Genomic DNA, 12,144 nt, shown 5'->3' with positions numbered 1-12,144 from the left:
GTACTTTATTTAACACATTTAGCCTACATTCCTGAGTTAGCCTAACCATAAGTCAACTAAACTTTACTCAGAATCTGCAGACTATCATTGGTGACTTTCATCTCCTAAATTTATATCTTCATAATTATTGCTATTAGTTACTTCTTCAGGAAACTGGTTAAAAACAACCAAAGATTGTAATGCAAGGAATCTGTGGCATCTGGCAACAATGCATATTCCAGGTAAAGACTGGTCACCAACCAAGTCTGCATCCCGTGACGCACTTGGTCTTTCTTCAACCGCCTTAGGGTGTGGATGCTTGCATTTGCTCTCCTCCTGCCCAAGCCAGTTTCTTTGTTTTGTCCATGATTTCTTTATGCTTTAGAGTGTGTGCCTTCTCTATGTTATCATGGACTCAGCCAAGCAGAATAGGACCCGTCAACGCTTGTGTCCAGGAGTCCAAGGATTTCCTTGTGCCAGGTTTTTAGCTTTTTTTGACTGACTGACCCCTTTCGATTTGCAGTAAGTGCCATTTGAAATTTTGTAACATAACTAATCCTTGCCTGGAATGTCGTTCCTGGCCTGTGTCGCAGTGGAAGTTTCTACAAACAGAGGGAGCGCCTTAGGATAGCTACTTGTCCTTCTTGGGAAGGTTTTTTGCCTCCCCAAGTGGACAATGCTGCTTCCCCTTCTTCCAGAATTTTTCCTTCTGCTTCGTCTTCCATTGACGCCCTTTCCCCTCTCCTATCTTCCATTGATTCGTCTTTGGAAAAATCGGCAGATGCGCAGGGTGATTATGGAAGTTTCTACAAACAGACGGAGCGCCTTAGTTGCCCCTTCTCTCGCAGAAGGTATTCTCCCTCCCGGGAGAGAGATGACACCATCTTCCTCTTTTGTTTCAGATTCGGATTCACACAAGATGGCAGCTGTATGGGCTTCCCTAGGCCTACGGAGTACCCCCTCTTTGGAAGGCCTATTGTCACATTTCATGGCTGCTCACCTTTCCACCCCGGCTCCCCCAGCAGATACCCTTCCTCCTGGTATCTACTACTTTGGTTCGCATGTGCTGCCGCCTAGTAGGACGCTACTGACAACTATGATGAACCCTAGGTCGTCCTTTATCTTGCCATCAGCAAGGCCATTGACTTGGGCTGTCAGTCTGGATGCCATGACATCACTCCCAGCAGAATTCCCTGCTGTGACATCTCTCCCTCTGCCTATTGCTGTGACGTCACTCCCAGCCTCATACATGACATCATCACAAGTGATTGTCAACCCTTTGAAGGCGTTCCAGAGTTTCTAGTAAGAAGTGTCATAGGCCAAGGGCTCCCTCCCTTTCTCCTCCTCTTCCCCCCTGTTCTTGAGTCAGACATTGGAGGATTCAAGACTTTGTTGCTTCTTCTGAGACTGATGAGGGGTGTTTCACCATCTTCCCAGCACGGACATGTCTCCCCCTTCGCATATGTGGACGTGTTCCAGTTCATGATGAACTTTCCTCTCATCAGAGTTCTCAGGCTAGTTAATCGTCACCTCAGCCTGTTCGAGTTCTTTGCAAGGATGAGAAGGCTCCGATTAAGAGGTCGAAGTTGCTTCCCTTTCAGGTTGCTGATCCAGGTCCTTCCAGGAGTTCTCCTTCAGAGCCTGCAGCTTCTTTGCCTGTTCATCTTCCTGATGGACGTACTAGTGTCCGATGTGAGGCTGTTGTGGGTCATATAGGTGAGACTGTTGTCAGCCATGGACATGTCTCTCATCATAGTAGGTCACCTTCTCCTCTGCATGATGGAATGGACCACCTTTCTCATGTGTTCAAGAGGCCTAAGCTCTCGTTCTCATTCTCCGAGGAGTTCCTACTTGTGTCGTTCGCTTTCCTGAGTTAGGGATTGTAGTTCTTTGAAGCATAGAGTACGGTCTCCTTCTCCAGGACATTCTCCCTTCTGTCAGTCAACTTCTCAGGACCGTGTACATCCTTCGTTGCACAACCGCGTATGTGCTTCATCATAGGACCATGTACATACCCCGTCGCACAACTATGTACGTGCTCCTCCGCATGGCCATGTACGTACTCCATCGTACGACCGTGTATATGCTCCATTACACAACCATGTACGTGCTCCATTGCACGAATATGTACATGGTTCATCGAGCGACCCTGCGCATGGCTCCTTGCTGACAGGAGGAAAGGTTAAAAACATTTTCTAGCATAAATAAACATTTGTGCTTACACTTCTTACCTCTGTCATCTTCTGATCTCTTGGGTGGCATATCGAATGAGTAAATATACAGCTATATAAAAAGAAATGAGGTCTTTCAAGCAGTCTAAGAGTAAGGAATTCCTGCATTCCCAAATGTCTCAATGTTTTGATTTAAAGTTTTAACTTGTTAGAGCCTTCTGAAGTAAAATCTTTAAAAATATATATTTATGCATTTAAATTTAATATCCAAAACATATTTGATTTCACACATTTTCCTTGCTAAGCTATTTTCATAAAAACAAAAGAGATCTGGCATCATTTTTGTTGTCAGAAAGTTGTAAACAATGTGGCACCACCATCATGGCCGCTCAACGAACTAATGGCACCTGATTCAAAATTGAGCCGAACCACAGGAGTTCCTGGCAATTTGATGCTAACAGCAGAAGCATTCCACCTTTCAAAATATATGTAAACTAGCAATAAATATGTAACCATGTTAAAGTTCATTTTTTTTTTGGAATACACAAACTCATATCATTGAACCTGCTCCCTTGCCATAAATTCCTCTTGCCCAATGTAAATATGACCAAAGGAAAATTAATCATTCTCTCATTGAAGAAGGCTTTGCAATATCTACAGACACAGGAACTACAACCAGTTTCCTGCAGATATAAAAGGATGAAGCTATTATGTTTGTCCATGATCACAGTCTCCAAAAGGCCTTGGTAGGCATAGTACTCCCCTTGATATCATCGATTTAACTTAAAATATTTTGTCTCTCCCAAAAGCTATCATCCACTGCCTTAATATCTGACAAAACCTCTGCGAAGCTGGAATATGAAAAATGTGAAGTTGCCTTATCACAACTTGTGAATTTGACAATATGAGTAAAAACCTAGCCAAGAAAAATTTTGTGAGTACATAATGCTTAAGAAATTACTATAATCCATGTACTGTACTTTTCCCATGTATATATGGCAACAATACCCATAAAGTATGAATTCGATAATTTGGCTTGTTATTGCCCAATTTAGAGTCAACCGCTGCAGAGTGAAGGTACTTTGGTTCAAGTTTTGGATAGTACACAACATACCTTCTGACTGTTTAGACTTTACATATTGACCCTTAAATATTACTGTCACTTTTGAAGGTAGATTGGGACTTGGCATATTGAATCTCAGGGATTACTGTCACTTTAGAAAGTAGGTTGGAACTTCCTATCTTGAATCTCATATATTACTATCGTATTAGAAGGCAGACTGGAACCTGCCCTCTTGAATCTCATATGTCTGTCAGTTTGTAAAGTATGAGTATGCAACCTGAGACAACTGTAAATAGACCATTTTTTTAAACAAGTGGTATTTTTCATAGCTAACAAACCTTCAGTCTAATAATAGGATAATCTTCTTGTGCCAGATGGAAACTGGTTAAAATCCATCAGATTGTAAAGCAAGGAATCTGTGGCATCTGGCAACTCATGTATAGAAGGTGGAAGCCGGTCACCAATCAGGCATAGAATCTCGCGACACATCAGTCTTTCTTTGACCGCCTTGGAAAGTAGTCATTCACGCTCTCCTACCCAAGCCGGTTGCTTTACCTGTGATTTCTTTGGTTCAGAGTGTTTGAGCATTCCCCAACAAATAACAGTTGTTGATGGCTTGAACATAAATGATGAAAAGGCACAATGCACAAATGCTAAAATTGTATGAATTTTAGCACTGTACAGGATACACTCCAAAAAATATTCCATAATAAATAATTCAATATTAAAAAAGCTGCAGAAATATAAACTTAAAATCAAAGGGCACAACAAACATAAGAAGCTATCATATCAATGTAAATGCAATGGAGATCAGGAATTCTGCTACCAGGTAGAAAACATCCCTGATACTATGTACTAGAAAAGGCTTTCAACTACTCAATGTTACTCTGAGGCTTCTGTTAACCATGAACCATATTTTACCTGTGTTACATCATCAATCTTAGAATTACTTAATGACAAGACAGACCTTGTTTCATCCACCATCAGATCCCAAAATGATATCACATGGCATTCACTCCCTGTATCAAAAGCTTTAGAATCATCCTGAATTGTTTTAAATAGTTCTGACAAATATGCCACTGAACATATACCGTAACCACTATATTAACCTAAATTTGGTAGCAGCAACCCATCCTTCATATTAGACCATGAACAACAAATAAAAAACAAATGAACTCCTGGTAAATTCATATCACCTGTTTTAAAAAGGATCTGATTAAAAATCTAACAACAAAATCAACAAGCAACATTTTTAACCTCACCTTCCAAACATCCTCATCTTCATCAAAGTATGCCCGAGAAAGGATTTTACGCTTTTCCTCCGGAGAAATGAAGTTCTCAATTATAAGAGCTTTCAATTTCAATTCTCTGAAATTTAGAAAGGGGTTATTAGCTTACAACATAAAAGAAAATTAAGGAATGTTCCTTTCAGATAAATTTCAAACAATGTAAAAAAAAATCAAATAGCAGCACGCCACCGCACTTCTCTACACCTAACCCTTAGACCAAGGAAAATTTCCTTGATAAACAGTGCAACTTCTAAACAGATGACAGCATCAACATTGTTCAGCTAAAACTTTTGAAACTCTTCAGCTACAGATGAAAGAAATGGAAAGATTAAGAGACAAAGTAAAACTGACTTATATCCACTTTGGATCCAACAGACACAAAGATTTTCAGTGCTGAGTTCTCTCTGGTACTCTGTAAGGAATGAGTCCTTGGTATAATTCCATTACCAGAATTTACAGGCAACATTAGAAAACTGCCAAGCCCATGAAACAGATCAAATTCTGTGAAGAACTTTAGATTATCCTGTCAGGAGGTAATTCCACCTATGTTACATAAAATAATAATGCCTCCTTAAATCAGCCCTCAATTCCACAATATCAATTTCTTTAAGGTGTTCACTATTGCATAACATTGACATTATATATTTGACTTTTAAAAGGTCAATGTCAATAAAAAGTAAAATGTAATGAGCAATTAAACTCAACCCTTTGAGATTCCAATGACGTTATCTATTGCCAACCACTGAAATGCCAATGACTTCAAATGACATCATCTATGGATCCTTTTCAGCTATACGCATTCAAAATTTGTGTCAACTTTTTCTTTTGCTGTTTACCCTTTTTTATTATATAAAACTAAAGTAAATGTATAACTTTCAAATATGACAATTTGTCCAAAATTGCATTTTTCCTAACTATACAAACCTGAGGTCCTTTTACAATAGGAAGGTACTAGCGGCAGCTGGATAGGTCGTAAGCTTTCGAACAAGGGGTTCGGTAGTTAACTGCTTGTCCGACAGGCGCGGCGCGCGACTGAGAGGTAAACAAATCACTTTTGCTTTTGGCCCAAGCAAAAACTGCAGAGTGAGGGGTGGCATGAGGTGGGACTATGTGTAAAAGGACCTCAGGTTTGTATAGTTAGGAAAAATGCAATTTTGGACAAATTGTCATTTGTTCCGACACGGCATACAAACCTTCGGTCCTTTTACAATAGGAAGACTCACTTCTTGGTGGGAGGAATCTGAGTCTTTTGTGAACAGACTGGTGTTCGCCCAACCTTGGAATGCCTCCCTGGTCGTAAGAGCGAGGGAGGGATCCAAGCCTCTGTCCGATTGATCGGGGTGTGCACCGCAGGATCAATGGTCAGACCTCTGGACCAAGTACTAAGAGAGAGGCAAGCGTATCTCTTCGTACCAGCAAACAAGAACAAGTTCCTATTTGCAAGAGGCAACATAAAGTTATGGTTTGTCTCTTGTTGGCATCCACTTCCCCCCCCTTGTAGGAGGAAGTGGTGGATATTCGCTCCCATCCCTAGTGAAAGGGATAGGATGGGGCTCTGTCGAGTAGCTCACCGGCATCTCGTCCTTATCCAGCAAGGTGATGACCGTATCCCAACCCACAGGTAGAGGGGGAGAAAAAGATAGGAAGAGAAGCCAGTCACTCTCTCATTCACTTATCTATTCTTACAGTCACACCAGGACTCGATGCTGTTCAGCCTGCTAGGGTCTGGGTTAGCTACACAACGTGTTGAGCAGCCACCACGGGTCCCAAGGAAAACGATCCAAGGACCTGTGGGCAATATCCAAAAGGTAGAAGGAGGTGCCAGTGGTCTGGTTGTACCAGACCCCTGCCTTCAGTACCTGCGCCACGGAGAAGTTTCTTGTGTAACTCGAGGGAGTGTACTTCTAGGTCATCTTGGTGCTGACGAAGAGTCTTCAACACTCAGCCTGGGATGTCGAGTTTCTTCAGAAAGCGCGGTCGCGCTTTCACAGGACAAAGCAGCATCTCCTTCGCATCGAAGGCGGTGAAGTCCATTAGGGAGGGGATTGTGAAGGACTCTAACCGATCGTCAGGAACCGAAGGGTTCAGAGTCTTCGCTACGAATTCGGTACGAAATCGAGCGTCACGAATCCCCATCCCCTGGATGCTTGACTTCGCAGGAAAAGTCATGCAATTACCTCAGAGGAAAAGAAGGGATGGTTGTATGACCTATCCCTCTTCTCGACTTCGGTGATGTCCTGTACCCATACTGGTCTATCCGTCTGCAGCGAAGTTGTTCTTCTCGGTAGTGGATAGGACACCGACACTCAATGGTGGGTGTCGATGGTATGGGTACTGTGACAAGCCGTTAGGACGAAGAAAAGACTGTTATGGAACAACCGAACTAAGTCCACAGCGAAGTTCGTAACAGACTTGGGCGCTCTGACAGCTGCCGACTGACTGCGTTCGGTAGGAGGCAAGTTGTCCAAGCACCCGAGCAAGTCACGTGACCTTCGCCTTAAAAGGGTTATGCCAAGAGACTAAACAAATAATTTGTTCGTCACCGATGCCAGAAGGCAAGGTGATGACTCTCTTAAGGCATGTGCCCAACAGGCGAAAGTCAATTGCCTTCTAGAGACCGAGGTCCCTGATGGCAAGATATCTCATAGTATAGTTGATTCTCGGCTAAGGAGAAACAACACTATGTGTCGTTGAAGACGAAGGTGTACAGAAAATACAACCTACGTCTTCACAGCTGAACCGAGAGAAGGATTCTCAAGATTCTGAACCTGTGCTACAAAGACTGAGAACGCTAACCGCTATTCATTGCTGTCCGGTGAGGATCGTAGTTGCAATAAAAGCGGAGCGCTTTTCAGTAATGAAGACAGGGAAATACTGCCTGAAGAACTGCTTCTCATGGGCTGAACATTTGGAAGTAGAGCTGTCAGGTCGGAGAGTAGGCGATGTCTTCTGACATATCTGTTAATTCGGGGGGGCGAGCAATGAATAATTGCACACCTACGAATACGAGATATTTTGAAGACAAACTCAGATGTCTGCAAAAATCATTCGCATTATCGCGGTGCGATGCAGCGGGTGACTAGTACAGACTTCTGTTACCGTGCGGTAAACAGAAAGATGAAAGAGTCCAAGAGATATCTCTGTTGAAAATTCTCGCAATGTCGAAGGCGATGAAATCGAGCGTCACAGCAGTAGATGGTCCTTCATTATTGCGAGAATCCCCGTTAATCAGAGACCTAAGTCCATGATTGTTGGGCAGAGATACGGTTTCGGTAGTCAATCAAACCAGGGGAGAGAGAGACGTAACCGACCGTTCATCTCCGAGACCTAGCTGATACTGAGCCGCTATCAGGCAGTTCAATACGCAGTAGCTCTCGGTGACTCGTCATCCTGAGTTGCCAGGTAATCCATTATTCCACGAAGGAATGCGTTCGGCTAGAACCATCGAGCATAAAGAATACGCTCGAGCAATTATATTTAACCGAAACGGATTTCGGTAAATACAAAAGCTGATTTGGTGTTGTCATGACAATACCAAGTATCTAAAATCGAAACTGATAACTGCTGGGAGGTTGCAGGCAACCCGAGTTGCAGTTCATTAAGATACAATTCGTCTCGGTCACAAACCGTAGAGTTAAAACTACGTATGCGCCTACCCCCCGGACAATTCAACTGTTAAAAGAATCATGTCGCGAGGGTAATATACGTAGTATATTGTAGGTTCTATACCACGACCTCCATCCTAAATTCTTTTCCTCTCGAGGAATGAGAATAAGGATTGGAGATCGACCGCCTTCGTTCTCTAGTCAAGAGAGTGAAGGAGAAGTCTTTCCCAAAGGAAAGCTTCAATGGTGAACAGAATACCGAAGACGATAGTTCAAGCCAAACTGGAAGTTCCCGTCCGTTCTTCTCTATTCCAGGTGTTAATCGCCTACTGTGAGATACTCTTCTTTCCGTAGTAGCAGTCTTCTTGCCAAATGCTAGCAAATTACAGGAATTCGAGCAATATAAGCGAGGTTCCCGATTATCGTGTAACAATTATCGGGATTCTTGCTCACTTTGGACCGTGGTCTCGCCTAAGTGTTTGGAGATCGTAAAAAACTCGAACACTCTGAGTGCGCTAGAAATTCCGTAGAATTCTAAGCACTCTGCGAAACCCCCCACCGAATTCGTCAAACGATATCGGCTGGTGGTCCTCTCGATTCCCGTAGAAATCGAGAAAGGGGCAGGATCCCTCCTCAACGACCGGGGCTTACGTCAGGTAGGCACCCGAAGGTCCCCCCGGTAGCGCAGCCCCTAACGTGGGATCTTACAGAGAAATCTCTGTAGGATCCCTCCCCTTTCCCTCGTAGCCGTAAGGAGAGAGGGAATGGGGGAGGAATTGGATACTGGCTCGCCTTCCCAGCGGAACTAGCAGTTGGAGAAGAAAAGGAGCAGCCATCGCCTTACGGCGATGGCCTCTCAGAGCCTGGGAAAACGTATCGTCAGGAGAAAAAACGTTTTCCCGAGGAGGGTTACGAACTCATACTGTAGGTAAGTGTCTGCCGCCACTGTGAACGTCGTCTGGGTGGGGCTGATCGACACCTGACAGGAGAGAGCCGATACCGTCCTCCGACTCATTCCAGTCCTCGTCGAGGTCAAAACCTCAGGAGGACCGAAGGGTATTCAAATACGGTGTCCGAAGACACGTAGAAACGCCTCTGTCGCAGTAGAGGAGGTGAAGTAGCTTGTTCGACCGGCCAGAACTGAGAGAGCCTTCTTGTCCAGAGACGAGAGACTACCTGGTTCAACACAGTCGGCAAGCTCCGATCGCGGCAGACCCACCGTCGATTTGGGTTCCCTCTCGGGCCCCAAAACGACTCGAGCCGAGACGTGGCTCTGCTGGTGGGAGCGGCGATCCTTCCCGAGGTCGTTGTGCTGACGAATCAGCGCCATAACCTCGGCAAAGTTCCTCTGGATCTCGGAAGTCACAGCATGTTGCAGATTGTACCGTTAAGCCCTTCGAACAAGAGCATATTCCGAGAACCTTCCTCCTAAGAAGGGGGAACAGCGACAGCCCTCTCGGTCTTCTCCATCCACTTGCGCATACGTCCTGGCCGGTCCAAGAACCGTGCCTGGCACGTAGGGCGTCGTGGTGGGATCATGAGGGGCGCACCCCTCACGATCACCTCCTCAATACCTCGCTCCTCCCGGTGTAACCCGAGGAGGTTGAAGGTACGGGAGGTTGAAGGTCGGGAGAGGCAGACCTGACGCTCCCTCCTCGCTCGCTGGCAGAACCAGCAGGCTTGGAGGGCTGCAGGCGATCGTCAACCCGCGGTGGCGATCGAGCTGCAGGCCTGGTCGAACCGTCTCGCTGTGGAGAACGGCTGGACTGAGCACAGCGGCCCCGATCTCGAGTGTCAGAAGAGCTGGTGCTGGTTGCCGTACCCGATCGCTCTCTGTGAGAGCGACGGTCAGGCGACCTGCAGGCTCCACTGTCACAGTGAGAACCGGTGCTTGTCCTCACGGCACGTCCACGTCGCTGGTTCCAGCCGTGGCTGGTACCGGCGAACGGGAGGGAGGACCTCTTCCCAGCCTCAGCCGTGGCCGTCGTGGACCGTCACGTCCCCGGGTAGCCAGCTGGTCGCCGCGAGAGCGAGAGCTGGTCTGGTGAGAGTCGCGTGAGCGGCTGTCACCAGTCTTCCGCCCCGTGCCGTGAACCTGACGCTGAGCGAGCTCCGAGGTCTGGTTCCTGGCTGCACGGTCGCTGGTAGGCGACCGTACACTCGGTACCTCCCGCGAACGAGAGGCCGAGACGGACCCTGATGCAGTGGCAGAACCACTGACACCAGGCGAGGAAAGTACCGGTGTTAGCCGGTACTCCTCTGGTCCCCGTAGTCTTCTTCCTTGCGGAAGAAGAGACGGGCCCCGCTCCCGAAGGAGCAGGAGGACCAGCGGAAGGAACCCTCCGTCCCCACCGAGGTGAGACGGGTACCGAGAAGCTCCCGAGGGAGACTTCTTAGGAGGGAGGAGGCAACCTTCTTCTTCCTCGGCTGTGAAGCCTTAGAAGTCGAAGGGGAAGAGGCGGCAGCCGACGACGATGAAGAAGATGAAGACGACGACGACGACACCTTCACCTCCTCTTCTTCGTCAGCTTCCTCAGGACAGACGTAAGATCTGCCATCCAGGGCGGAGCCGGGGCTGCTGTAGCCGAAGCCACAGGGCCCGGACGCACCTGTACAGACAGACCATAGTCTGGGGTAGTACCACCACGAACAGGGACGACGTCAGCAGGTATGGGCATCTCAGGAACAGCAGGCACAGCCAGCACAGCATCGGTAGGGACAGCCAGCGCAGCAAAGCAAAGCAGGACAGCCAGCGCAGCAACGGCAGGGACAGCCAGCGCAGCAACTGCATGGACAGTCAGCCCAGAATCGGCAGGTACGGCAGGCAGCACCGGAAACACAGGAAGTGGAGCAGCAGCCAGCAACAACCTACGGTACCGGCGGAGGTCCAGGGGCGAGCTCTAGGGCAGCGGAAGTGTGGTCGCTGCAGCGCGGCAACCACGAGCGGCGGCGGCACGCCCCCCTCTCGGTACGGCGAACTGCACTTCACAGCGGCTGTAGGCAAGACTGTTACCACGTGAGGCGAGTACACCAGTGAGGAGGGACGTCGTCACTGGGAGCGTGGTCACCACTCCATGGTGACCGCAGTAGTCCCCAGACATAGAACCGCAGCCCCTGTACACTAGCACTACAAGCGCCCTGCAAAATGGAATGGACGCCCATACCTCACCAAGGTCCACCCTCGTGGCAGTAGCACCTGCGGAAATAACAGTAGTAGCGATTAGTGGGGGGGAAGTCCCCTCGCGCAGGGGGTGAGCCCTCTCCGAACGAGTGGAAGACCCCGAATACAAATTGTACATCGGGCACCGAGCGCCCTCCCCCCGCGCTCGACGGATCGGGCGAGGAGAAGAACGCCGATAACCTTCCCCCCCCCCCCCCCCCCAAGGGGATAAGGGCCATCTGTGGGAGCTGAGCGCGGGGGGGGGGGGGTTTTCTCGTTCCCACCCCCGCACAGCACCCATGTACCCAACAATAATATAAGAGCCCGAGAGCAATCGTGCCCTCGGCCCGAATGCAAGGGCATAAGGATCAATTCCCTGACTGAGCGGAACTTGAACCAAATAAATATTGATGCAATCAATAATAAAAGGAATAAAATGAAAAAGAATCTTGCATTACGATTCACTTCACAATGAATAAGGGCTCGGATCGAGCGCATTTGCGCCCTCGGTACCGAGCGCAAGGGTAAAAGGATCCATTCCCGATTATGAATGGAAACCTTGATCCATAATGAATTGATGCAATCAAAATATATATGAAAAATGAAAAAGAATACTGCGCTTGCGATTTCACTTCATACAAATAAAAAGGGGAAGGATCAATTCCCGGGAAATAGCGGAAACATTGATCCAAGTAAACAATGCAATCTCAATAAAATATGAAAATGAAAAAGAACTGCACTTGCGATTTCACTTCATTCAAATAAAAAGGGGAAAGGATCAATTTCCGGGTAAGCTCGGAACTGATCCAAAAGAGTATGGCTCAAATCAAAATAAATATCTGAAAATGAAAAAGAATACTGTACTTGCGATTCCACT

The 12,144-nt window shown here is 47.0% G+C and overlaps 1 protein-coding gene across 6 annotated transcripts in view; it reads right to left on the bottom strand.

The window, feature by feature from the left end:
* LOC135221639 (kinesin-like protein KIF3B) overlaps positions 1–12,144 on the bottom strand; it is a 155,214-nt gene that overhangs the window by 44,057 nt on the left and 99,013 nt on the right. For all 6 annotated transcript variants that reach the window (XR_010316059.1, XR_010316060.1, XM_064259316.1 and 3 more), the window contains exon 13: positions 4,476–4,581. Coding sequence is in view for 4 of the 6 variants with exons in the window: in XM_064259316.1 (XP_064115386.1) it covers positions 4,476–4,581 (106 nt within the window). In the remaining 2 variants the exon portion in view is untranslated. The remainder of the gene's footprint in view (positions 1–4,475; positions 4,582–12,144) is intronic.

The sequence above is a fragment of the Macrobrachium nipponense genome, chromosome 3 (assembly GCF_015104395.2).
Source record: "Macrobrachium nipponense isolate FS-2020 chromosome 3, ASM1510439v2, whole genome shotgun sequence".
Classification (NCBI taxonomy): domain Eukaryota; kingdom Metazoa; phylum Arthropoda; class Malacostraca; order Decapoda; family Palaemonidae; genus Macrobrachium; species Macrobrachium nipponense.
This window is presented reverse-complemented; position numbering and strand designations above follow the sequence as displayed.